This window comes from Thunnus thynnus, chromosome 6, assembly GCF_963924715.1.
Source record: "Thunnus thynnus chromosome 6, fThuThy2.1, whole genome shotgun sequence".
In the NCBI taxonomy this organism is placed as follows: domain Eukaryota; kingdom Metazoa; phylum Chordata; class Actinopteri; order Scombriformes; family Scombridae; genus Thunnus; species Thunnus thynnus.
This window is the reverse complement of record NC_089522.1, coordinates 8,708,063-8,735,810: the sequence shown is the minus strand read 5'-3', so window position 1 is coordinate 8,735,810 and position 27,748 is coordinate 8,708,063. Positions and strand designations below refer to the sequence as shown.

Here is a 27,748-nt window from a genome sequence, read left to right as displayed (position 1 = left end):
GCTTCAAACTGTCAGTTCCCGCTTGTCCAGCTAAAACACACACACACACACAAATCAAGAGCAACTGTCGTATTTGAGAGGTTCTGTTTACTCTGTCTGTGTGTGAGGATGGAGGCTGGGCTGGAGTCAACATTACAAAAAGTAAGATAGTCAGACAAAGCGAGAGGACAACAGGACGCTCTGCGCAGCAGGACAACTCCGACCATCAGCGGTGAGTCCACAACCTTACCTTAACGCAACTGAAACATAAAAGTTATATTTTATATCCCAACATCATGTTATTTAGTGATCTTTGACCTATAGATAAGGCGGTTTGTGTCCTGCATTCTGACCCAATAAATCCTACCTACAGGGGTTGTAAAAAGGATATTTAACATAATATTTTATTTTTCCGTTTTAGATTTAGCCAGTTCGATATAGCTGGTAGGAATTGACTTTGATGAGCTCAAATAAAACAAGAAACTTAAAACATGACCACACTGAAGGCATTAATCAACTCAAATTGTTAAAGCTTTTTGAATAAAAGAGGTAAAATGAATAACACCTGATAGCCAATAGGAATGCTGTTAACACTATGAAACAACTTACCTTTACCTTTGAGGCTTACCTTTACTGAGTTAAGTAATTAAATAAGTAAGTAAAGAGTAAACTGAATGTCCTATATTTGAAATACACAGATTTATCAAATAGAAGAGAGAGGAACATGAGCAAACAATGCAGTTTGAAATTCCAATCTCACAATAACAGAATGAAGGAAATCGTTTCAAACAAATACTTTAAGTAGCCATAACTAACATTTCTCAATTTACATTCCTCCCTGTGATACCCCCCCCCCCCCCCCCCCCAACCCGAACACACTCACTCACATATGCTCAGACGTAAGCTGTGGACTTTACTCGCGAATGCTGAGGCCACTTTAATGTAAGCGTCAGTTTCCTGCACAGATCAGTAAACAGTCAAGGCCATTATCGAGCTGCTGCTACCAGCCAGCAGCCCTCTGATAAAGAGAAGAGCTGACCGCCCTGAACGGGATTTATGATGTGCTGAATTTATCTCCAGGCTTGTGCTGTGAGTGATTCAGGACTAATGAGTTGAATGTTTGAACATGCCTTCAGTTTGTTTTCTTTGGTTTAAACCATAGAGGAAAAGTTGACTTAGTTGCTTTTTTCTGTTTGGTTTAAGTTTGTGATACATGGAAGTGATGGGTTTTGCTGTGTCCATCTCATCATACCACATTCCTTTTTTGTGTGCACATATTTTTGGAAATCTTGTTGCAGCTAGTTAGCGCAAAGAAAACAAACTAATTGAGGGAATACTCTTGAGTCTAAATGAAGACTTCCTTTAATGGTCATTTTTTTGCACTTTCATACATAAAAACGAAACATTGTGCAAACCATGTTTGATATGAACATGCCCTACAAATCCACTCGTTCCCTCCTTCCCCCTCCTCTCTTCGTTCTTTCATGACACTCATCTCCCATGGGCCCTCGAAGTCAGGCCTGTGTCCAACAATGTGTCCAACAGTGTGTCACCTCCAGAAGATCCATGGTGACATTTGTACACTCTCAGATATTGTCCTCATCGTTCGGCGTCGCTCTGACCGCTGCTGCCTGCTGTCTCCTACCATTCCTTGGAGGTCAGAGACAGTTAGAGGGAAGGCTGATGGCTTGTTTTGCCACATATGTTGGGAGGTGATTCACTGCTGTTAATTGAGAAATACAATACACCGCCTCCTGTTGAGCAATGGATTCATGCCATTGCAAATACAACCACCAGTCCGTTGTATAGAGGTTTTTGCTTATGATACACTGCAAATAATGCAGATGATAATGTGTTATTAAGTCAGTGTAAAGACATTAGAGAACTGTTGATGGAGACGTTCATTCTTAAGCTTAGGAACTTTCTAGAAACAAAACCAATGCATTGAAGCTGGCAAAAAAGGCAAATTATTGTAGTTATATCAAGAAAATTATGCCTGAGTGAATAGAATTAAACAAGCTGGTTTGCATTAGAATAAAGTGAGTATCTCACTGGCAGTTATTTACTTTTTTTAGTGATGCCAGGCATGGCTCCAGGTATAGTATTGTTGGTCTGTCAGTTGGTTGGTCCACCACTTTGGTCCAGACTGAAATCTCTTGGATTCCAAAAACTCTTGGATGTATTAACATGAATTCTTGTACAGTCTTTCCTGGTTACCAGAGGATGTATCCTAATGATTTTGGTGATCTGCTGAGTTTTCTTCTAGTCAAAGTTTGGTAAACATTATACCTGACTCACATCAGCATTTTAGCATCATCATTGGGAGCATGTTTGCATGCTCATATTAACATTAATCTCAAAGCACTGTTGTGTCTTAGCACAGTCTCACTGAGCTGCTAGCCTGGCTCTTAGTCTTTTGATTGACAAAATTAAACAGTCACTAAAATTAGTTTCAGTACAATTACTGTCTCGTAATGACTAACTTTTCTTCTCCATTCAAATCAAATGATTTTTATACAGCCACATGTTTGTCTCACAGGGTTTTATATTCTGAACATCATACACAATCCATCCTTGATTTGGATTAGGGGAAAAAGAGAAAAAGCAAAGTAGCCTCTTTCATGACAGCAACAGGTGCTGTACAGTGTATACAGAATAGATGGAAAATCAGTAGTAGAGTTACAATGTGGAGAAACTGAATGACAATATTCAGTCAAAATACACTATATTGCTCCTATAATGCTGTTCACCATGACCTGCACTTCACTTTCTGTGTTGCAGATTTCTTCAACAGATTTCACATCTACTGGGCAGTTTGCAAACTGTGTTGAGCTAAGAACTGCCTGGACTCACTGCAGGTCCTCACAGAGTCAGAGATAGTCTTTAAAATCAACTTAAAATCTTGAAAGTAATATAATCAGTGTAGTTATTAATCTTAGTAAACACAGGTTTGTAGTCCCTCATGATTCATTTTTTGTTATTCTTTTTCCTATTCTGCAAATTTAGTTGTAGCTTGTAGTTCTTCTAGACTTTTCTAGCTACTTAGTTTAGTTTTTTTTAATGACTCTGGCCAATTAAAAATAAAAAAAATCATGGATTGTGTGGTTCAATATCCCAACAAAAGTTATTGTATTTTCTACATGTAAGACACAAATGTCTGTGAGATTACCAGATTTATTTGCTCTCTTTTTAGTTTTCCCTTAAGTATGATTGATCTTGAAGCAGTGTTGTCGTTTTGCACTGTGACCACATTTGTTACCAATGTAGGTACTCTTTGGCAACCAAATTCCTGTTTCATTTGTCATCGTGATCGATCGTGATCACACCAGTGAAGGCTGCAGCTTCGGTGAACATGATTGGCTCTTCTCTGACCTGCTGCTATCCACTGGTCAGTCCTGGTTCCCATAATGAGCCAGTGAAAGGGATGATATCCGGGTGGGAGAACGCTGTTAATCCTCAGTAAGCATGCTGTATGTCAAACGGCCATGCTGAGAGATTTACAGATCAGTGTTGAGGTCACTCCTCTGTCTCCTGCGGGCGGTTCAGGGCTCGACTCCTTCGCTCTGCCCGGCCTGGTTAACTGTCTGCGGGGGAGGCGGAGGTTCCCGAGCCCCTTAAATCTAACTGCTGTCCAATATTAACTGCAGCACAAACAGAGCAGCGGTAAACAAAAGGCAGAGTAAACACACTCCCAAGGTTTGGAGGACAAACATGGACACACACACATATTAAGTATAGTAAATAATTCATTAAATGTAGTAGAGTTTCTTTTCAAAAGCTTCAGAAACTCCAGTTAGTCCATGAAATAATAATGGGAAGAACATGATTTATTGATAGGAATTTACTTATTTGAATCATCATGTTAGACTGAGAAAATGTCTCACTGCCTGGCCCAGCTGTTGCACCCTGGGATTAATCCATCCAGGCCAAACCTCAACACACACACACACACATTTACACACACACACACACACACACACACACACACACACACACACACACACACACACACAATAAGTGTTGAGTCTCCCTCACTCTGCCCGTGAAGGACAAGGTCTCCATCTTCCCTCCGTCCCCGCCATCTTCTGATCTGTGATGTCCCAGCCAGGTCCAGCTGTTTGGACCCAAGTCCCATCCCTGCCCTTCCTGGGTGTCCCGGCTCTCCCTTTCGTCTATCCCTCTAGGGATGGTTAAGACCTCCTCCAGCACATCATCCACCACAGACCAAAAGCCTCAGCTGCACTCTTCCTCTCTGCTTTAAAAATATCAGCCTGGACAGCTAAGAGACCTGGACGCATCCTGGGGATTGAGGAATGTCTCCCAACTTCCCAGATCCTTCATATCTGTGTGAATCCTCTGAGTAAATATCTATGTGTATGTGTGTTTATGTCTTTGCGTGTGTGTGTGTGAAGATAGATCCCGTATTACTAGCTGGAGAGAGGATCTTCTGTCCAGATGAGAGAGTGGATGGAGTTGGAGATGAGCTTTTCAGCAGGGGGGTTTCTCTCCACCTCGGATGGTTACTGCTCCACAGAGCAGCTCCAGTACTACGGTGAGTCCACAGTCACACTTCTATTTCTGCTTCTTTCTCCTTCTTCCTTTTTTTTTTTTGCTATTGCATGTACCTCAGTCCTTACTTTTGCTTCTCCTTCTCTCTCTGTCTTCTCTTGCTTCTCTAAAATAAGCTGTGTTGTTATGCACATATGAATTATTATTATGTGTACAAAAATAGATACAATAGTGAAGATGTGCTGATATGAGGATTTATGACACTCTGTCTTAACTAAAGCGTCGGCATATGGGTTCAATACATTACATAGATTTAAATCAACACTTGTTTCGGTTGAATTTAAGGAAGTAAATGCAGGAAAGACTGAATATGAGACATGAATCTTCATATCTTATGTGATTTGATTGTCTGGCGACATTTCATTTGCAAAGAACTTCCAGTGTTCAGACTGGAAATGATCAATCAAACTGTGTTAAATGAATTTAAACGATGCTTCACTGATAACATAGTTAGATATTCTGGTGACAGCTGTTTCTATTCTACCGTTTTAAAGGATTAGTGCATCACATTACAAAAAACCCCCCAAACATATTTTCTCACTTACTTCAAGTGGTATCAATCCATGCAGATAGTTTTGGCTTCATTTGTCGAGGTTTTTTAAAGTATCTGTTTCTAAGATTGCTGCCTCCACCTCAATATACACATATTGTGGTGCTACGATTGACACATTAATTTATTTATAAAAGTCAGAAGCAACATCTATTTCCAGAATCCTTATAACTCTTGATAATCCTCGGGACGGGACACACTGTTAGATGTTTTTTTAAAGGGACTATTTCTTTGGTGGAAGTAGTTCCAATGGAAACTTGTTCACAGTTAACACCTGGTTCACGAGGGAAAATAAAAAACAACTGACTCTTTAAAGTGACTCAGTGTAACCGTCTTATTAAACTGCTGTGACCTCACTTCTAATTGAATCACTCACATCCACTCTTGTTTCTATACAATACAATTTCCACAGTTTTTTAGGAGAAATTAGAATTTTTCAACAAGCTAATTTATTATTTCAGTCCAGTGTTGACTTCAGTAAGTGGATCATTTCTACATTTTATTGTTACACAAGGAGGACGTGATTGCAGTCTACATTTGTGCAACTTCATCTCATTCACTCTCACACTTGATTAATGAATGCCAAGAGTTTATTTACCACCTCTGAGTACTCAATAACATGGAAAATATTGTTCTCGAGGAGGCTCAGCCGGCTCGCTGCGTTCACAGCATGCAGGAAGGCTGCGCGTGCATCGGAGGATCTATTTATACTGACGTGTATCATCAACAAATTCCCCCTGTTGTCTCCCCTCCTGCCCTTAGGAGGAAGGGGATGGAGGGGGCGCTATGGGGGGTTAGTTTGCTGGTGTTGTTGGCTCCCTAGCGTGCGTGGGATGGAAGGGAGGCTGAGGAGTGTTTAGACAGCGTTCAAATGGTTTACAAACAGTGTGAACCACTGCTCTGTCACATGCTGAGAAAGCAAGGACCCCCCAAACTATCGCCGCCATGGTCTGGTAAAGACAGGAAACATCTGGAGCGAAAACGAAAGAGAGAAGAGACAAAAGGAAGGGTTAATAAGCGCCCTTTAAACGGATGACTCTGTTGACACACACATTTAGTCGCCCAGAGCACAGACGTCAATCCATTGAAAGATACAGCATCAAAACTTCCAAAAACACTTACACTAACACATTCTGGGTGGCAAAATTTGTCAATTTTTGATGACTGTTTATCATCATGAATAGTCACTTAGTCAAGAATGAAGATTGATGACTGACAAATAGTGAGAGTGGCGTTCACAAACTCTTTAAAGGGCAGGAGCAAAAACTAAAAGGGGCACCTTGGCCACATGCAGGAATAGAGTTAAATTCAGGTTTAGGGTTAGGGTTAGGGGTTAGGGGTTAGGATTAGGGTTAAGGATTTTGCTAAGCTCACAACAGAGTGGCACATGAGGGAATCAGATGTGCTTTGTGCATTACGTGGTCATTATGATACATGCAACAAAAAAAATCTAATTAGGTATTAAGAAAAGTATTGAAAGTTCCAGCCTTGTCCATATCCTTTTGACTACTATGGGTCAGAGAGAAGGGTTGGCTGTGTCTTCAAGTAGGAGGCACAAAGTCTCACATAACACCTTGAGAAAATGAGCAGGAGAAATGTTTTTGTCCTTTAAGTGTGATGAGCAAGGAACACAGGGAGTGTATTGTCTGAGAAATCTGCAACAGGACAAAAGTGAGAGGAGGTTAAAAGTTGGAGGTATCAGGAGTTTTAACTGTTCAAGGATGGGAATACTTGTTGTGTCTGCCAAATTTAGGTCTTTTTATAAAGGTTCCCACACTCAGTTATTGAAGGGGATCTCCACTGATTTTACACATCAATATGGGTTTACTCATAACGGGGAGGTATGGGGGCGTAATGGGGTCAAGTTTTCAAGTCTGAAAAATAAGCAACACATTAAAGGTCTACGTGCCAGAGCAGAGCTATTCTGCTGTCAAACATACATTTAAATGACTCATTTCATTGTATTACTGTAGTCTAATTATGCACTGTGCAACTGTTGGGGAAAAATGAACAAAAATATCAAATCAGACTACAAACAGACTATTAGACTAAATATGAAGGATCATAATCAAAAAGATGATCCCTACGTTTGACTGAGCCCTGTGACATTTCAACATCAATTGCTAATAACTATCATTTCAGAGACTCTTGCTTTCAGGCCCTGAGCCCTCGGTCCCCTGGGCCTGTGCCTGGGAAGCCTGTACAATAATCCATCCGTGGTCATCAGGGTTATCTCAGTTTAGGCTTGGTGACTTTTTTAGCAGAAAGCCTTCATTTTGTTTGAAATATATGGTCATTTATCAGTTGCGGAGAGTCAAACTAAAAATACTGCTATCGAGCTGCCTTATGGGACGTGTAGGAACGTGTTTTTTGAGCTCAATCCATATTAAACTAAAATTTGGGTCATCTCTGCTTGGAATTTGACCATTCCTTAAAGATCCCCCCCAGAGTTGTGAAAATTCTCTGCTTGGAACAATAATGTGTGTCTGATATGTTTTTGCCACAAGAGAAGTAGAACTTTAAAATCCTTAAAATGACATCTACTCCTTCTCCTTCATTAAAAAAAAAATCCAGAATCTATAAATATGCAAATTTTGATCATTTCAGAATTTTAACTCGACACACGACGTCTCCTACTTCACTGTAAAGTCCATTCTTAGTATTTGTGCACTGGTTTCAAGTTTCCACATCACACTTGTGTAAGTTGAATATAGGACCAGGACTGGCTACAAACTAGTTGTGATGTCACAAATCCTGCTTGTAGGCTCGCCCCGTTAAAATCAGTTTTTCAGTGAGCACTGAGAACATCCATCTACTTTCAGTAGATTGATGTGAAAACATCCTTCTAGTGTCAAACTGCACATACATCATTCTGCACAGTGAAGCTCAAACATCCAACTGTAGGAACAAGAAGAAAAACATATTTTTGAGTGGAGGGGGACTTTAATAAGAAAATTAATCTCTTGTGAGAACCCTAACCCAACAACTGGAAGTGCAATACCAAATCACTGGAGTACCCTTTAATTACTCCTTAAGGCACAACCACAGTTGAAAAAAAAAAGCATGTAAGCAGATTAATGTTATTGTCAGCCTTTATCGTCATGCATTATGTTTTATCCTTCAAATGTCATCCTCTCAGTTGGGTGGGCTCTCCATTTAATCAGTGCATGACAGATCCCACAGCAGTCCCAGACGTGCCGGTCCAGCTGTACTTTACGAGGCCGCCAGTGGTCACACATGTTTTCTCAGCGGAGGCAGGACTTGCAAAACACAAGCTGCCGCACCACACTCAAAGACGTTTCAGCCCATCGCAAGACTGAAAGGCCATTACAGACTGAATGAAGCATCCAGAGAAAGGGATCAAAAAAAATCCTAAATGGCATTGGGAGCTCTCAGCTGCATCCTGTTTCATATAAGTTCACAAGCTCTCACTCTCAGCTTTTTATTGTATCCCCCAAGATCCATTAAAGCAGTGAAGTCACACGAGTCACGTAAGAACACATTCCTATGATGCTCTTTGACTCGCAACAGCGTAATATCATTGCTTGAAATCTTCATTCACGTTTCTGGTCATGTTAGCGCAGTTACTCTCGGTGAATGCTGCTCTCCTCCAAGTTTTAATTAAGTTTTATGAATCCTGTCACATTGGAACCCATCAAAGGATAATTTAGGATTATTACAGCTTGATCATTAAGGTGCTTATATTATTCCATAATTTGATTTTCCTCCTTTTGAAACAGGATGTCAGGATGGCGCAACATGGATCAATTTCAAAGGATGAAGCTGGTGTTAGTCTGTATTTTTCGTATTGTGAAGACAACAGTGTGTTGGTCTCTTGATACTTTCTGACTTCTCAGTCAGAAACTGGGCCCCATGCCCAGTTTATAGTTTAATTTAAAAGAAAAAAACAACTCAGTAATTTCTTAAAAAATTGGTTTTTGCCAACATGACTCAAATGGGACTAAACAGTGCATTTGTTCGGGACTATTTTCAGCTGTGGATTAATATACATTTGATGCTCTAGTGAGTATTTAGAGCAACAACATGTCAATCATGGCTCAGACATGTGATTTTAACAGTTTTTGGACAATATTGCAGGTCAAACAATGCATGTTTGTCAATCAATTCATTGTTGGTTTTGGTCTTTTCATTGGGTTTGTTTTGATGAGTTGGGCAGAAGGGTGGAGTCACTGAGAGATGAAAGATGACTGAACTTATTTGGACTTTTTAGTTTTGCATAATAGTGCAGCATAAGAACTCCATTGGTGATATACTTTTTCTCCCGGTAGTAGCAGTTCTAAGTTTTAAGTTTTCTATTTCATGTGGTCTTTAAATGTCTAAATGCTTGAACATTCTTGCTTGCGTCATTTTCCAAAAGCTTTTTTCTTACATTAAAAATTTTCCAAGAGATATTGTCGAGGAAAACTGAGTCTGATCAACAATCTGAACACAAATTTTTGCATTAAGGTCTTAACCTCCATACAAATGCAAATACACAGACAGAAACAGGTTAAAATTGCAAAAAAAAAAAAAAAAAAGCATTAAAGTGGTCCACATCTGCAGCTGTATGTTGTTCACTCATTAGTTTTCAACAGCTCTGATTTACAGTTTTCCTGAATAATTAAAAGTCAAAGTAAAACGTTTTTATCCATCCGTTTTCATTTCAGACATGCTGGCTGACCCTCTGGGCTACCCCCTGCAGGACCCCGACCTCCAGCTGCTCCCTTACAGCCAGCAACAGTACAGCCCTTCCAACCTGCCCTTCTCCCTCTACGGCTCTCCGTCCTCCTCCACCTCCTCCCCCTCCTCCTCCTCTTCCTCCTCGCAGCCCTGCCATCCTTCGTACCACTACAGCCCCCACTGCCTGGAGGTGCCCTGTGATCCCAGCCCCGAGCCCCACTGTGGAGGCCTCGGTCAGGGGCTCGGAGTGGCAGGGCTTACTCTGGGGCGGAGGTCACGAGTGGGGCCGGGAGGGAAGAGCAGAGGTCAGGACGAGCTGTGTGTTGTGTGTGGAGATAAGGCGTCGGGGTATCACTACAATGCTCTGACCTGTGAGGGATGCAAAGGTGTTTATATTTCTTACCTTGCTGCCTTTGCTGTCAATTTTTGTACATTTTGTTTTCTGTCTTCTCAGATGCTAGTCCCTACAATTCCTTCTTTCCCTCTCTTTACCTGGATGCTGCAGGTTTCTTCAGGCGTAGCGTGACAAAAAAAGCTGTGTATCACTGTAAGAGCGGCGGAGGCTGTGAGATGGACATGTACATGAGGAGGAAGTGCCAAGACTGCCGGCTGAGGAAGTGCCGCGCCGTGGGAATGCTGGCTGAGTGTATTTACCTTAGTGTCATGAGATTAAATGTTTAACATCATGTAATAAAAGAAAAGCCTCCTAAAACAATATGTATTCGGCTTGTTTGAGTCTGAAAATTTGCATTTTGTGTCTCCAGGCCTTCTGACGGAGGTGCAGTGCCAGTCTAAACGACTGAGGAAAGGAGGTAAAGGCAGAGGACAGGAGGAAGAGGACAACACAGACAGCAGGAGGGTCAGCTCTACCAGCAGGCTACCTGGACAGGTAAAGGACAGCAGGACTGGCTCAGTCTGTGGTTGATCGGACGGTTGCTTAAGTGGACGGCAGCTTTTTGGAGGGGTGGTGGTTGGATAGACTGTTGGCTGTGTAGTGGTTGAGTTTTGTTGGTTTAATGATGCAGAAGAAGTGATGATTCTTTAAATTATTAGTTATTAAATAGTTGTTGACAGTTGGATGTATGATTGGTTGTCAGGATGCTGTAAGTCTAATATAAAGTCTCCAACATCCTGCCATGCCATCTCAAAGCTCTGTTTACTTTCTAGTTTAAACATCATAACTCTGATTCTGGTTCAACCCCATGTATTGTGTTACCTTCCATCTGCATCAAGGCTTCGTCTGCCAGTTTAACCCGAGAACAGAAGTACATTGTGGACAGGATGGTGGAGGCCCATCGACTGTATAGAGCGCAGGACAGCAGCCACTGCAGGGTAGGTCTCAGTGTGGAAAACCTAGTTGTGTTTCCAACACAACATAAAGTGTTTTTCATGTTGTCCTCATGGATTCTTGTGTGTATGTGTTCAGTTGTTTGAGTGGCCGTGTGCAGAAGAAGGGGAGGGTCTGTCTGATGTCGTATCACCTCACCTGCAAAGACTGCTGCAGTTTGCCAGGACAGTGCCAGGTAAGACGGACAAGAATGTGAGACCCTCAAAATCTATAAACTGCTGTGTTCACTTGAGAAAAAATATACAGAATCAAATAAGGGGAAGATACCGTCAAATTACAAAGAAATTCACAGGAGATAAAAGAGAAGTGAAACGCTATGTCTGTGGTGCTGAAATGACTTCCTGAAACGCTTTTGTTTTTTAGTGAAATGTCTCATCAACATTTAAATGGATTATCATTGAATTTGGTACGGATGAACTGTAATAACTTAAGAGATCTGTTCATTTTTCATCTTGTGCCACTATCTTGTCAACATCTTTATGTATCCAGTACTTCAGTTCAAATCCCTGCAAAACTAATCAGCATAAGCTGTACTTGTGTTTAGTGCAAATTAGTTAATGTTTGCTTTGTTCGCTAAGATAGTGAATAAGGTAAATCTGCTAAACATCATCATGTTAGCATTGTCATTGTGAGCATTTAGCTCAAAGGATCACTATGCCTAAGTGAAGCTTCATAGAGCTGCTAATGGCTGTAGAATCTAGTCTTGATAATGTCAGCAATGACCAGTGAACCTTTAAAATACTGTAAGAGGATTTTAAAACCAATAGTGCCAATTTAATCAACCCTAAGCTACCAGAAAATTCTTGCAGTATACATTTCCTATAATCTCTGAGCTGGGCACTGCAGTTCTTAGCAAACGCTACATAAACAGGAGAAAATAGTGCATTTGTCAGGGACTATTTTCCCCTGTGGATTTGGTTCTCTAGTGAGTATTTACAGCAGCAGGGCAGCGTGTGTTGGATTGACTCCAAATGAACTACAGAGACCACGTTCATCATAATGAAGGAACTATATGACTTGATTGGTTTTTAATAGTTTTTGGAAGACAATGGTGCAGAGGAATAAGCTATATTAGACTCAGGCAGTACATGATTTACTTAATACACGATTCTGGTCTTTTCAGGGTATTTGCTGAGAAGGAGAAAAATATAGAATATCAGTCTTATCCTTTAAACCTTGATATTTTTGCAAGACTTCTAGGGACTACAGCAAAAACTGGTGAGATATTTGGTTGAAAGGAAATAATGAATAAAATGGTTCATTCCATATATGACATGACACATGATAATAACACATAAATAAAGACTTTAAGGAAACAACTATTGGAACACTGCCCCCAAATATACAAATGGCAAATTTTTAAGGCTAAATCACGTGCATACAGTAAAATGCAGTCCCCCGTCGAAAAAACAATTCTGCCATTTAATGAATATTTAATTCTTAGGATATCCTAAAAATATTAAACAGGCATATATATATATATATATATATATATATATATATAATGATGTTCTCTATGCAGGTTTTGACCTCCTGGACTTTCCAGACCAGAGCTCTCTTTTGTCCATCTCTTCACTGGAGATCATGTTCTTACTCTCAGCGCAGCAGTTCTCCAATAACCCAACAAGCCCCAGTCCAGGTCAGTAAACTAACATGAGAGGAAAAATGGTCACATCATAAAAAACCCCTCCAAAGATCTGGATTTATGAATTAGACTTGCATTCAAGTTGGTATAAAGCAAGTTCAGCCTGATATTAAATCAAAACAAAACATTTTCTCTGTTATCAGCCCTGCAGCTTTTCAATATGTCAACACACAACTGGCTGAGAAATGTAGAGTCAAAGGAAAACATCCACAGCAGGATGTTGGTCAATTCAGGTGAGTCCAGATAGACTCAGAAAATATCTTAGTTGTGGGTGTTTTATATATAAAAAAACAAATGAGGCATTTCCCATTTACTCATGTAAACAGGAAGCAGTGAGGATCTCCTCGCCCCTGTGCTCAACTTCTTCCACAGCATGGCAGCGCTGCAGGTGACAGAGGCTGAATACACCCTGCTCACCGCTACAGCTCTGCTCTGCTCAGGTCAGACCAGCAATCTGTGCTCTCTAGTTCGTGGATGTTTGGTTTGAAATAATCCAATCAGTTATCAGCTATTCAACTGTCAATAATCATTATAAACCTATCTGGAGCTCCTCAGCAGGTTGTGATAGTAAAATGACACCTTGAAATGATTCACTCAGTCTGTCTGAAAGGGTTCAACTACAGACTTCATCAGGGTTTAAATTGACTCTTCACATGCTTCACTGAGGTTTGTTGATTCTGACATTTAGACTGAAGCTGACAAAAACTGGAATCTAATCGGATTTAGGCCTGTCATAGATTTGCTGTGAGTGTTGTTTTCCTACAGTTGCTGTTTCAAAAGCGGATATAAACACAAAGAAACATCTTGTCCATGTTTTGGTGATGTGAACCTCTCTCTCTCTCTCTCTCTCACTCTGTCCTGCAGACCGAGCGTCCTTACTGGCAGCCAGCTGTGTCGAGAAAATGCAGGAACTGATCCTGGACCTGCTGTCCAGGATGTGTGGGACCCACGCCGGAGCTGCACGGGGGGGACCGCAGCGGTTTGGCCGTCTGTTGGGCAGACTGACGGAGCTACGGACCCTTCGTCACAACTACCTCCTTTTGACAAGACAGCAGTCTGGACACTGACGGAGATGAAAACCACCACCATCATCTCTGGAGAGTTCCATGTTTTAATTTCAGGACTACACGGTCCTGCATGAGCTGAGAAATTGTACAAACACTGTGTTGAAGAATGTAACATTTGGAAATGCAAGGTTTTTGACCTGATAATGATCAGACTGTGATGGATGAAGTCGGGTTGTTGCAAAGCTGACACACAAATCTTCCACCATTTTCTCAGTTGAGTTCAGTTCTGCGGTCATTACTGCATTTTAGCTTCTTTATAGGACTGAAATGTGCTTGTTGACTGCTGTAGTTTGTTTGAGCAACAAAAAACGTATAGATCTTTTTATACCTGTTGTATACAGCTAACATGTACACTTCTGTATTGTTTAAGTTAAATGAAAATGCAGACTGTGTGCTAACTGGAGTTCATCAGTGGAAAAGAGAATTTTCTGACTAATCAGAAACCATAAAGACACACATATATATATAACTCTTGGGAGAGATTCTGAGCAAATGCCCTGCATGCAAACAATCCTTGATCCCGAGCATTTAATATTAAACATTTAATATCTTCCAAGTGATAATTATAAAATGATGAGAACTGAACCCACCTTTCATTTAAAAAGAGACGAAGCCACAGTTAAGTATCCCAAAAGGTTTTTAATAGAGCATTTATTTCCCAAAATGAGGAAATACTGGTTCAGACAAAGTATTTGGTGAGTAGGTAAAATATGCAGGTAGTACAAGCTTATAAAGGTGTATTTTTCCATCTGATAAAATGGGGCTCTGCAGCACTCTCAACAATAAATAGAATCTTCTGGGGGGTCAGCAGTGAATGATGGGGGGGGGGGGTTGGTCTTGAGTCAAATCATCGAAAACAAACCAAACGTGAATTCATCTGTTAAAATGTTGGCTGCATGTTTTTAAAACCTCACTCTATTTGTTTTAAATAAGATTTCATTTTCTCGCCTTTAACCAATATAGCTTTATTTCTATAGTTCTGTCTTCCATAAATAAATTATTTCTCTCTGTATCAAAAAGAGAATTCAATATAAAGAACAACGGCTCATTGTGTTGTATGCTCTGAATGTACACACGCACACGCGCACACACACACTCACACACACAGCACAATGAAAATACATCAAAGACAAGCTAAGTTCACTGCAGCAAGTCAGGAATTATTTCATCTCCACAAATATACACAGCCTCACTTTGCCCCCTGTGGGTTGATTGAAATACGCATTTTTAAACAGCAACATTAAATTAAATTAAATTGGGTTTGATAATACACATACATATGTACACAAAGTGTGCCTTTATAATATACAAGTATCTTTGTAAAAGATTAAAATGTAAAAAGCTATTGTATAAAAGATGGCAGTGATCCATTCATACGTCTTCTGCGTTTCATATAAATATGTCAAATCTCTTTTCTGACAATTTGATTCCTTGGCAGTAGCATTATACAAAATAGAGGGGAATTCTTTTACATTTGATCCAGACACACAGCTTTAACACATCCAGGTGGAGTAAGCAGATACCTCGAGAAACCCCTCAACAGGGAATTAACGCTTACTGACTGCAGCAACATGGAACCTAAGGGTGACTTCATTCACATCTGGAGCTCCACATCCTTAACAGGGACACGAAGGCAAACACCACTGCTCTTTGTGTCAGACACTAGTGGTTTGGTAATGAACTACAGTCCACAGCAGCCTCTCCAGACCACAGTGTGAATACAAACTCGGCTCGCAGTAGGACTCGGCCCGCCCGCTGCTTTAAGACCAAAGAGAAATGCATAGTGGCTGAACTGTGGGTGCACACAGGGTTCGCTGCTGCCCCCTACAGATAGTTGGAGGCCACGAAGCCGTGGCTGTGGCTGACTCTGCTCTGGTGGATGATGGCGCGGTCATATGCCACCTGGACAGATTTGCGGATGCTTGACTTGCGGCCCTCCATTATGCGCAGCTTGTCCGCTGTATCGTCTACACCCAAAGGTGTCACCTTGTCACGTGGGAGCCACTGCCTACATCACCAAACATGAAAGAAAATCAGGACTGTCAGAGCCTTTGAACAAGAGTGATCATGCCTACTTTCACTGCTTTAACCTTTTACTGAGTCCTAAATACATGTGTTTGATGTAAACATATAACTAATAACTATTTTTACTGATAAAAAGTATGTTTTTCCCAAATCTTCTATTTAAATGTTCATCATGAATACTTCACCAATGGTAAAGTATTTGGTATGTTTTATGTTTTTTTTAGGGCAGCACTCACCATGTCCGCTTGTTGTCAAAGAAGAGCACCAGGTAGAGCCTCTCGTTGGTCTCCTCCTGCCTCTGCTCCCCCAGACAGAGGACGTCTTTGGGTGGGACAGGGATGGGCACCCCATTGTGCAACAGGCCCTCCTCGGGCATCTCTGGGTCGATGATCTGGAACAAACAAGCGCGCATGTCAGTCACAGAGATCCTCTACAGTCTTAGGGAGCCTCTGATCTTTGGTTGCTTCTAGGGCTGGTTATACATGAACTGAGGCTTATCACACTGTCACACTCAGGTAGTTAGATGGAATAATGGATTACCAGAGCAGGATAGGAGGGATATCCCCGAGACTTGGCCCACACCAGATCTAGCGGCTCCAGCTCTGTCTCTTCCTCAGATGTTTGGCTGCAGTTGCCTGCAAAACAGCAGACACTCTGACTCATTGGTATGCATCCTCAGCTACGAGGACGCTCTATGCAAATACAGTTTAAAACTAAGTGTTCTGATTGCAGTCAATCGACAGTTCAGTTTGACTTGCAAAAAAAAAAAAGAGAGAGAAAAAAGAAACATACCGGTGTAATCTGTGTCTCCGTTGACTATCTCCAGGAAGGGAACTTTGGAAAGAGCTGGTTTCCCGAGGCTTCGTTTGGGTGGCGAGCTGCTGTAAGAGCACATTGTATAGTCAGTGTGCAGTCAGTCAATACTAAAACCAGACAAGCCCTGATAACAGATACACCATGTCTTACATTTCTTTGCGGAGGACTGGGCAAGGGCTGTACTCGGAGTCGGACCCGCCGTCTTTGTGCTTGTTGAAGCCATTGGTCAGTCCTGAAAGCAATCGAAAGAAATTTCAGAACAGCTGCTACCGAAATAACAAGACCAGGAGGACAACTAGACAGAAAAGTAGACCTCATCTCAGTCACAATGAAAATAAAAATCAGTGCAAAACAGTGCAGCACACAGTAGTCACAGATAACTGGGAGTGTTGGGACGGTGCATGGATAGATGGAATAGTTTTTGTGGTGTTACAGTGATAGATTTGTCTGGTTTTGTTGGCAGGTAGACTGTGGCGGGAAAACCTCCAAGAGAGAAACCTCAGAGAGAAACTGTAACATCTGTAAGTGCACTCTTAACTCCCCTCCACATACTTTTTGCTGTCTGACACTTGTTATTTGTATCTGTTAAGACATACTGGTAGCGAATAACAAAGTACAGTCCGCACATGCCAAACAGCATCTTATGTGATCAGTGAAGTCTAGCCGGTTCTAAAACACCACCCTGGGAGGAAGACCTTGGGGTGAAGAAATGTCAATAACTTCTAATTAAAGCTTCTCACCACTTTCCAGTGTATGATTTGGTGTCTTGTCCAGCTCACCATCTGAGCAAGTATTTCGACTGGGGGTCCACTGTTCATTGAGGGTCGGGGGTCCTGGGCTTTTCTGTGGGGTCTTGGATGAAGTGGACAAAGGCAATGAGGATGGGGTGCTGGCTGTGGAGTTGGGTGCTGAGGGGCTGCTGCTTGTATTCTCGTCCTGCGATCCCTTTCCATTCAGCAAAGGATTGTCTCTCTCTCTGAACAGCTTAGCTCCGTTTTTTGCCTTCTTGAATAATACGGAGGTTCGTCGTCCAACTCCCCCGGTGGCGGGCCGTGTGGGAGTGCCGAGTTCTGGCAGGCCGTTAGGCACCGCCTGCCCGTCACTGTGCAAATTGGGAGGCTGTGACGCCTGCCGCTCCTGCGCTTTAGTGCAATTAATGTTCTCTGTGGTGCTGTCTGAGAGGTCTTCGTCCAGCTTTAGGCGTTTGCAGGGCCAACTGGGGGACTGGGGCTCCCCTATGATTGGCCGCAGGGTGGGAGGCTCCAGAGGTGCATCCCCCTGTCGTGGAGGAGGAGCCGGCCCTGTAGGTTCCAGTGTCGGGGGCGAAGTGGATTTGAGGTCTTCTGGAAGACGGGAGGAGAAAAATGAAATTCAATTTCACTCAGCGTTTATTTCAAATGAACGTCCATTTAGTATGTAGTGTGATGTGGTGGTGCAGTATTCACACGGGAAAATGGTGTCCCTTCATAATGATATACATTTGATTCTAACAGTCTAACCAAAGCCCAAAGGGAGTTGAGGTACTCTGTAGGTATGGAACACCGTATCAAGACGAGTGAAGAATTATTTTTGCTCTCACAACTGAACACCAGTAACATGGTAACAGGGCAGTATTTTATGACACAATCACAGGTGTTCTGCTGCCCTCCTCTATAGTAGTAAGAGACTGTTTGACTGGACTAGCCTGTAGTCAGAAGTGGGATGATATGGCATGACTGTACATGGCCAATGGAGAGTGGTGAGTCCATGAGAGTGATGTATAAAAGAGGTGCAGACATAGAGTGCACTTGGAGAGAGGAGTTGTGAGGCAGCCATGGCTAACGAGACTCTGTGGGCCCCTACTTACTAGACTGGAGACAGTGGGGTGGTTGGGGTTGGTGCGTGGGGGGGACCCTGGCTCAATTACCTGAGGACAATGTTCCGTTAGCTCATGTTCACAACTGGTCTCATTGAAAAAAAGTGGCTTTTAAAAAAGGTACATGCATTGGCAAATTCATACTATTGAAAATTAAGTGCTTTTCATCACCCACCTTTGTCTGAAGACGAAAGGCCATTGTCCACCTTGGCGTCTTTATCGTCATCTTCCTCGTCATCATCATCCTCGTCCTCTTCTTTCAGATGTCCATTGTGAAGGTTGTGGCGGGGGCCCTGCCTGTAGCGGATGCTGTTGATTTCACGACGAAGCAGGCGGATGCGTCGAGTCCTGGCGCCACTGCATCGCATGGAGGTGACAAAATCCAACTTGTCCAACAGCTCCTTCAGCTGTTCCTCCACGGTCATATGAAGCCGGTTTTCTGGATCCAGCACACTGTCAACTGCACAGAACAGGAAGGAGTTAGGCTAATGATGAAGCTAGCATGCATGTTCCACTAAGGCCCAACAAATATGGGTTTAATACTGACATTTTTCAATTGAAGCTGATTAGCTGAGATACAATATTTCTAACATACTGGTTATGAACAATGCTGTGGTAACAGTGGAACTTAAACATCTTCTATATCAGGTTTTCATACCGTCAACAGTGGCACCACATCTACACTGCACAGATACAGTATACTGTAACTACTTTGAACGACACTGTTATATCTCCAGTACCAGGGTGATTATCATATCAGTTCATTGACACAAGAGTCAGAAAAACAACAACGTTGATACAAAAACACAGTTCCAAAACAAAATTCTGCAATTTTTTTCCACAATCGCAACAGCACTTAAAATAGATGCAGTGCTTTCTGACCCAAACAGCTGATCTGCAGCGTAATACAGTGCGCATACAGTGGAAGTTCTACGGTTGAGGAAATGTAGTGCCAAAGGAAAGAGCCGTCTGTCTGGCGAGGTAAAGCAGTGAAAATATTCTGAATATATCGTACACTTAAACTAATACTGATTTTTTTCTTAGGTGGGCTTTTTTATGTGGCTAAAATATGTTTTGCTGCTGGTCCAGTCCACAGCAGTACAGTGCGTAGCTTCTGTTCCTGCACTCCTGGGAGTACTGGGAGTGTGCCGATCCAAATCTACTGCAGATAATACACTGACTGTGGATAAGTACCTCATAAAACCCCACTTCCAAAAATCTGATCTATCCCTTTAAGCAAGGTCTGACCTAGACTAGCCCTCTTGATATTTGGGCAGATGACCTTCTTCCTGTGTTTACATTCTTGTTCTCACCCCAGACACACCTAACCGATGAGCAGAGTGACCATTCACATGTTTGCTTTTTGGTTCACTTGTATATTTTTGTTGTGAAAAGAAACCAAACTAAGGAAAAAATGTGGCATGTTTACAAAATCATTCACTGATTCAGACCAGAGCAAAACACTTATAGGTTTGAAAATTCCCTTAAAGTAAATCTGAACACACAAACACACACACAGAATCTGAACTGTGCTCAGTTTCACTAACATCCAATTAACTCTTACTTGTAGTGAATACTAGTTACAAAAACATGTTTCTTAATTGTACTGGATGATAGATATGTATCTAAATGTGTATTGAATCATATGAGATGGATACATACAGACCCTTATCTAAAATACTAAATACATCCAGTGTTTACATTTTGAACCGCCACTGTGACTTACCATCTTCCCATGAGCAGCTGTAAAAGTCTCGTTTCTGTGGTGACTCTGGGAGGTGCATGCCGGTGTCCAGTTCCAGGCCGGTATTGGTGGCTTGTCGCTGGGCATGGCGCAATATGGCTCCCCCCAGGTCTCGAAGACGTAGTGCTGCCCGGTGGAAGACTGTGTCCTTGGTGTTGTAGAGGAGGCAGTTTGACACCATCAGGTTAAAGTCGGCCTCCAGGTCAGCCACTGAGCGGTAGGCATGATTTTCCAGCTTAGAGCGCATAGTGGAAAAGTCCATGGGCTGGCTGATGAACTCCAGGTAGTCGGGGACCTGAGGACGAGACACAACAAGCGTTAATGACAACAATGGACACATATTGACAAATAAAATACAAATTAGTCAAAGTGTGACAAACTACTTGCTTACTAAGTGCCATTTCTTGTGTATTGCATTGTGTACACATCCTACTGCAGTCTAAGAACCAAACAATATGCTCATTGAGGTCGCAATATGTTACTATTTCTGGCAAGGTTGCAAGGCTGCAGTTGAAAACAACACTATGAGAGTGGTGAGAATAGATTAACACTGTGTCTATACAGAGCGTTACAGGCGTGTTTTTCAGTCGTCTGTCTCACATACGTCTAATGGAACATTAAGCATCTATGTTAATTCAGTGCAACTTTCTACAAAGCCCGCATAATCGCGACCCAAAGTGTATTTTTAGGCTTCAAGTCTATTTTCCTTAATTTTATGTGCATAACTACAGTCATAGTGTGTTGGGCTCTGAGCGCCTCCAAAATGTGGGTGACAAACGCTCAACACTTCCTTAACACTGCCAGTTTAGACACAGACGGAACGCTTGCTGCTGCTGCTCTGCTAAACGTGCTGCTCATGCTACGCTTTCTGTGTAGTTGCAGCTAAACACTGAGCTGAAACTCCCTGCAAAGCTCTGTAAAGCTGCAGGGAGCTGAAGAGCTGTGTGATAATTCTCAGTAGGTTCATCACTATGAGCGACGCCTCTCACATGACACATTTTCATTTCATACATTGTAATTAGAATAAATATATAAATATAATGGATTATAGTCTCTTTAAGGTTAAACCCTGTGCAGTTTCAATGCTTTTCTTTATTACACCCTGCATGTATCAGGTGCCAAGAGTTATCACAGTGAAATGTCTGACCTCCTTGATGTTGACTGGCTCTGCAAATATCTGGGCTGTGTCCTTCTCCTGTAGTTGGTCCAGGGTCGAGCGGAGTAGCACCAACATTGGGGTCAACTGCATCTCCAGAGCGGCCTGATGAACTTTGACCTGTAGTTGTCAGAGGACATGCATGAGACAAATGGAAGAGAATTCAGACCCAAGTTTTTACAGACCAACAAAGGCTAGAGAGAAGAGAAGCAATGTGTAATGTTAACTAACAATGAAATGTGGCACAATCTAAATATTTCTACAAAGATGTCCACAGATAACCAGAATATTGTTTTCTGTCCTTATCTGGACAGATTCCAACATCCACAGACCACTGGCTGTCCGGAGCATCATATTGATCACTGTCAATTCTGATGGCTTTTACTTTTAAAAAGGTATTTAATAGGGCTGCTCCTTAAAAGTTGCTGAGTTGATGCATCAGTGGAGAAGCACCTGAGTTGACTCGCATTTTGTCAGTCGAATTGCTGCCTTTTTTTTTTAGCTAGGTCATTATAAACTGAGTAACGCAGGGTGACAACATGACAGGCTGTAAACTTTTACAGATTCTTGTACATAGCCTAACTGTGATGGAAACAGAGGGATGATGGAAGAGGAGGACAGCATAACACAAAGCAACTATTTCCTGCTCTGAGCTCTCAGCTCTGATTTTAAATGCAGCAAAGTCAGCTAAACTACTGTTTAAACGGATGCAAACCAACGTCTCTACTGCCTCCTCCTCTACCGATCGACTCTTTGGCTGACAGTGATGTCAGCAGCTGGCAGGAGAGACACTCTGATTTTATAACTGAACTAATTTCAGGACGCGCAATTTTACTTCTCTGACTGCGCAGAAATCATTTTCACATCACGAATGATGAGCAACGGCATTAAGACACAAGTCTTACAGGTAGACTATGAGACTAGTATAGCTTTTATATCAGTTTAGAGTTGGGCGGCTGTTCTGCAGGCATGCTTGATTGTTCTGTGACTAATGTAACGGTGTGGAGACATATAACATTTATCACAGGAAGCTGTATTGAAGTAAGACATACAGCCTCATATGAGAAAAGTGGTTTCACATCACAAGGGTTTCAAGTCTATGCAGGTTCAGTTCAGTTGGGGACAGCCCTAGTATTTGTTGTAACACAGCTCTACTCATTAATCGGTGCCACCAGTTTGTTTTGCCACTCAGCGAAAGCGCATACCGTCTATAGGACAGGCTATAAAAAGCCAAACCATCCAAACATCTCAGAACTTCAGACTGCACTGGAGGACAGTGCATAACACAACACCTTCTATCGTGTAGTCCCCAAAGTTTCCATGTACTTTCAATTTCAAAATTTATTTCAGTTTCAAAATACTGTATTCTGTACATAGGACGTTTCTGCTTTGACAAGCCTGTATATGAAGCACTGTTAGTGTTCTGGTCTGGGAGCATGTGAATTTTGTCTGTGTATGTTACCTCTTCTCGTTTAAGTTTCTCCCTCTTGCGGATGAGCTCCACCAGCAGTCTGGCTTTTTCAAGGTCATGCCGAAGCTTCTGCCAATATCTCAGTGCTTCTCTTGCTGCGGAAACCTTTTCGTCCACCTCAGGCTAAAAAGTACAACATGTTTTTAGTGCCTCATTGCATAAACACTGTATCAGAAATGTATCTAAAAGGAATCAATTAATTTTAGAAATTGTTCTGTATGATTACGGGCAAATGAATACATTGAATACAAAATGTTATTATCAGAGTTCAAAGACACTTATGATGTAGTTATGTTTCCTGCCTGACCTGTTCTGTATTCCTTTGGGATTGGACATTAGAGTGCAAACGCCGGACCAGCGGCACACCGTTCCTCGATTGACGTTTCAATAACCAGTAGTTATGCAGCCTCTGCATGAACTGGTTTTTCTTTTGGAAGAGGATTCCTTTGCAGATGATATTCAGCCTGTACAAAAGGGACAGATGTAGGTTGGTATTGCTGTCAATAGATAACTTCAGTTCAGTTGAGTAAAACCACACAACACTCTGGCACCATCAAAATGTTCTTTTGAAAATGTTTTGACCAAGTTGGCCTTCATTGGGTGTGTTGAAGATTTGACGCAAACATCTTGGTCAAAACATTTAGCACAAAAAAAGAAATCTTTTCAAAAGGAAATCTAACCTGCTTGTGGGTATTTGATGCACTGTCACTTGTGGTGAAGCAGTGTTCTGTGCAGTTGACTCTGTGCTCTTCTTCCCTTTCTTTTTATCCACCTTGGCATCATCGTCAGACTTTCTGCCTTTTTTCGGTGTTGTAGGACCATCTGTGTAGGCACTTCGTCCTCTACTAGCCCTCCCTCTGCTGCCCACCACTCGTCCTTCATTCTCCTCGTCTGAGACGGTTTCTTGGCCTGGAGGCGAATGAGCCTCACAAAATGCTGTCTTCTTAACAGAGAAAGTGGTCCCGTTGACGTTTGTCTCTCGCACTGGATCGATCTTCATAAACAGACCAGCACGCTGAGCACATGTGACATGAAACGCAGTGTAACAGTTGGCCTTGTGGCACTGAATAGATGCACCACGGCCCTTCTGCTTACACAGGTAGCAAGTCAGTTTCCAGCGTGCTGGGGGAATGTTACCGACCCCTTCCACTGGTTCCAGAAACACTGTGTTGGCAAAGCAGACCTCAGGGATCCAGATGGCACAGACCACATGTGCCCAGCGGCCATCGCTCGTTTGCTTAAAGGCGCCGCCTCGGTTCGGACATAGAACACAGTCAACAGGTTTCTGAGGGGACTGGAGGCAGCAGCGGCACAGCCACTGGCCCTCTGGGATGTAGGGCACTCCGTAGCACTCCTGGTGTACTGCCAGGTTGCAGGAGTCGCAAAAGAGGATGACGTTGCTGTTGAGGCACTCGTCATCCAGGCACACGCAGCAGAAGGCATCGTCATCAATAGAGCTCTGAGAGGGCGCCCGGCTGCGGGCTTCAAGGTACGCCTCCTCCTCCAGGCGGTCCACCAGCAGCTCGAAGGTGTCTGATGAGACAGCTGAGTAACCCTCTGACGTCCGGCCAGCATTGACCATCTCCAACCAGGCAGCGTCCTCTTCGTCCATGTCATATTCTGCCTCAGTTTCCTGCTCCTCAGTTGAGCGCTCAATAAAGCGGTAATATGCTGTAGGCAGAGGAGGAGCCTCGACTGGTGTGAAGGTCTCTAGCACACGAAACTTAGGTTCAGGGAGGGTCACGTGGTGGTGATGCAACGCGTTTAACTTTTCAGGTGTTTGTGGATGAGAATTTGGGCAGTGGTTCTTGGAAGATGGTGGCGACTTAACAGAGGGACATTTGGAGTCTTTCCTGCGGCCTCGGGGTGTGACGGTTTTGCGGACTGTTTGGGCACTGCTGGTGGGGGGTGACGGCTGCTCACTGTTCTCCTTGTTGCTGTTACACTCACTAATGTCCTGGGCCATCATCTCATCTTCAGTAATGACCTCCAAGGGCTCCAGAATGGAAATGCGGTGAAGCCTACCGTCCAGCTCCACTTCCACCACCTTCTGAGCCTGGGCATAGGTTAGGGTTTCTCTGCTTGGAGATGCTTTGAGGCTGTAAGGGGATGGGGATCGCTGGCGGGCACCCCCACGCCCGCCAGCTGTCCCATTGGACTTCCTGACATCTGCTCCACCTCCCACGGCCACCTGGCCTTTTCGACGTGGCTTCCTCATAGGCCACCAATCACACTTTCCCTCCTGTTGGTTTAAGAGGAAACAGAATAACATGAGAAAAAAAACATGGTGTCAGACAATAAATATTGCTCTTGGGCATAATTCAGCTAAAAACACTGGCAACATATTTTATATGTTTTACAAGAATTAAAGATAGCCCTCTATAATGATACTATTCATGCAGGACGTTGCCCATTACCAGAGCTATGATATATTTGCTGTTATTGTTTGTTTTTGTTATCTTAATTGTTCAGTAATCATGAATTCTAATCTAGATTTTTTTCTCTGCAACTTCAGCAGCGTATTTCCCCTTGAGATACATATATATCATTCACAGGAATAAGCAAAACATAATTCCATTTCTGTAAAAATAAAAAGCTTTGAACTTCTTGACATATTAAGTTAGTCAATACAATCTCTTTGTCGTTTTACTGTCTTTCTTTTATCTTTTTAATCTATTTTACCTATTTTTTTGAGTCTAGCTTTTATTCCACTCTATTTTATCATTATAGATTTTAAATCTATTTTATTTCATTTTCATTTTATTTTTTATTTGACTATTTTACTATTACTACTATTATTGTAGCTTTTAAATCTTTTTTTATTGTGTTACATTTCCATCATTTTTATTTCTTCAATGTATTGGTCTCAGATTGTTTAATTTTTTATTTTTATGGTCTACACTTTTTATGTCTTATTATCAGCTTGTCAGTTATCTGTGAGGCACTTTGAACTGCACCAACTTGTATGAAATGTGCTATACAAATAAAGTTTGACTGATTGTATTTTTCCTATTATTAGGCAGGGCTGTGGCACCTGCATTGTAAACATTCCTTCACACAATTCAACTCGCAAAACTCAATTTAAGTAGCTAAATGCACAGAACAATTACTGACAGATGACCAACTGTCAACTTGAGATGTACTCTTCACTGTCATTACACCCAGAGCCAGTAAAATACAATAACAATAAAATAACACATTTAATTTGTACGGCACTTTTCATTCACAGTGAAACTCAAAGTGCTACATCTGTAAATTAGATTATTCTCGACTTTATCTCATAAACTGTTGGCAACTATTATCAGGACTAGCCACAACACAACAGGCACATCACCAACCAATCAGCTTTCAGGAAAGTTTGACTGATCCACCCCAGAGCCAATCGCCTTCAAGAATGCCACAGCCTCAACAGATCAGTGTCCTTTATTTCAGGAGTAAAATGTCAGCCATATTTACAGTTTTAAAAACACTGTTAAAAGATCTTATACGGTCTAAATCTTTTAATTGCAGCATTGACATTGTGAAGCAGTGGTTAATCACTGTTAATCGTTGAGTCGGGATGAGAAAGGCACAGTATTGACATAGCTAGCCTGCTAACTTTGGAATATGGGCAATACTTACGTTAGCTGGATTTTTTTTAAACGTTGACAAGACACAGAACAAGTTAAACCGTTGCTGGTTGAAACAACAGTTAAAAGTTCTGTATTAGTCTGTAATAAACAACCAGTATATAACACCGTCTTACCTATTATGGCAACTGGCTGACACAAGTAGCTCGACAGCCGGCGGTGTGAAGCCGCTTCTTCAGTAATGGTTGCCCGGCCAGCAGCCTTTTACTCGCTGTACTCTCGGAGCTAATAGCTGCCGTTAGCCAGCTGCAGTTTGCTGCTACAGCCGGTATATTTCGCTGTTTAATAACTTAACGTTTCCGTTTCCTCACAACGCGGCGTTTAGGAGGCAAGCAGTTAATCCCAAAGGCTTCCTGAGAACACAAGTGGTATATTTACATGAATAGTCTGACAAACTGTTCATTGACGAGCCAATTTTGTGAAGGAAGAGGGGAAATACTAGCCTCCTCTGGCTAGCTAGCTAGCTATTTGGAGTCCAGAAAATGCTACATCAATATTAGCAAAAGTAAAAACATGGGACTTCCGGGTGCATTTTTCAAAATAAAGTCCCTATTGACGGATACATTTGTTTATTTTCTTTTAAAAATGAATTTGTTTATTTATTTATTTTAAATTTTTGAGTAAGATGAGTGATAAAAAAGCACACATGACACGGGGCAGTACATACAGGTGAAACAAGAGAACCAGACAATAACCCAAACAAAACAACAACATAAACAAAATAATAAAAAAGATAAATAAATAAATACAATTTTGGCTAAATAGTAGATGTATGTGTGTGTATGTGTGTGTGTGTCTATGTGAAAAGTGCCCTGAGATATAACTTCTGTTATGATTTGTTGTTATGTAAATGAATTTGACTTGACATGACTTGCGAGAGAGCAGAAGGGACAGATACTATTTTAAATGCTTTCACTAGTGATACAAAATGATATATATATATATATATATATATATATATATATATATATATATATATATATATATATATATTTTTTTTATTTATTTATTTATTTTTTTACTGCTAATACGCCCCTTTTACAGTATTATATTGCCATTGAGTGTATGACAATGTGTTGTATTGTAGAGAGCAGACAAGGTTTGTGTGTTGCACCTGACTTTACTGCACCAATATTCAATATATTCTCACTTAGTTTTTTTTCTTTTACAGATCTACAGAATTACAGATTTTATGTGGTATTTTCTCTTCTGTG

The 27,748-nt window shown here is 41.8% G+C and overlaps 2 protein-coding genes across 6 annotated transcripts; one reads left to right on the top strand and one right to left on the bottom strand.

The window, feature by feature from the left end:
- Window positions 1–59: 59 nt before the first annotated feature.
- Window positions 60–14,465, top strand: nr1h5 (nuclear receptor subfamily 1, group H, member 5). 3 transcript variants are annotated; one of them, XM_067591528.1, is made up of 11 exons: window positions 60–211; window positions 4,392–4,531; window positions 9,766–10,164; window positions 10,284–10,424; window positions 10,543–10,667; window positions 11,012–11,110; window positions 11,205–11,301; window positions 12,649–12,765; window positions 12,915–13,004; window positions 13,098–13,211; window positions 13,636–14,465. In XM_067591528.1, exons 2-11 carry the CDS (start codon window positions 4,435–4,437, stop codon window positions 13,836–13,838), a joined length of 1,482 nt encoding a protein of 493 aa, XP_067447629.1. In that variant the 5' UTR covers window positions 60–211; window positions 4,392–4,434; the 3' UTR covers window positions 13,839–14,465. The 3 variants fall into 3 exon arrangements, with proteins under 3 accessions (XP_067447629.1, XP_067447630.1, XP_067447628.1); XM_067591529.1 differs by having other exon boundaries at window positions 92–211; window positions 4,396–4,531; XM_067591527.1 differs by lacking the exon at window positions 60–211 and having other exon boundaries at window positions 4,008–4,531.
- On the bottom strand, window positions 14,458–27,039 carry brpf3b (bromodomain and PHD finger containing, 3b). 3 transcript variants are annotated; one of them, XM_067591526.1, is made up of 13 exons: window positions 26,651–27,039; window positions 23,586–25,147; window positions 23,213–23,369; window positions 22,897–23,028; window positions 21,426–21,554; window positions 20,261–20,573; window positions 18,710–18,994; window positions 17,420–18,022; window positions 16,830–16,911; window positions 16,656–16,741; window positions 16,404–16,498; window positions 16,100–16,254; window positions 14,458–15,846 (listed from the first exon to the last, which is right to left on the bottom strand). In XM_067591526.1, the coding sequence occupies exons 2-13, from the start codon at window positions 25,121–25,123 to the stop codon at window positions 15,663–15,665; spliced, it is 3,759 nt and encodes a 1,252-aa protein (XP_067447627.1). In that variant the 5' UTR covers window positions 25,124–25,147; window positions 26,651–27,039; the 3' UTR covers window positions 14,458–15,662. The 3 variants fall into 3 exon arrangements, with proteins under 3 accessions (XP_067447627.1, XP_067447625.1, XP_067447626.1); XM_067591524.1 differs by having other exon boundaries at window positions 16,656–16,744; window positions 26,651–27,038; XM_067591525.1 differs by having other exon boundaries at window positions 16,656–16,744; window positions 17,420–18,019; window positions 26,651–27,038.
- Between the last annotated feature and the right edge of the window lie 709 nt (window positions 27,040–27,748).

Coding starts and splice junctions, on each gene's coding strand:
- nr1h5 (XM_067591528.1), top strand. CDS start 4,435: ATGAGAGAGTGGATGGAGTTGGAGATGAGCTTTTCAGCAGGGGGGTTT. Junction 4,532..9,765: donor AGAGCAGCTCCAGTACTACG/GTGAGTCCACAG, acceptor TTTTCATTTCAG/ACATGCTGGCTGACCCTCTG. Junction 10,165..10,283: donor GACCTGTGAGGGATGCAAAG/GTGTTTATATTT, acceptor TGGATGCTGCAG/GTTTCTTCAGGCGTAGCGTG.
- brpf3b (XM_067591524.1), bottom strand. CDS start 25,123: ATGAGGAAGCCACGTCGAAAAGGCCAGGTGGCCGTGGGAGGTGGAGCA. Junction 18,023..18,709: donor CCTTTCGTCTTCAGACAAAG/GTGGGTGATGAA, acceptor CCCGTCTTCCAG/AAGACCTCAAATCCACTTCG. Junction 16,745..16,829: donor CCAGTCCTCCGCAAAGAAAT/GTAAGACATGGT, acceptor GTGCTCTTACAG/CAGCTCGCCACCCAAACGAA.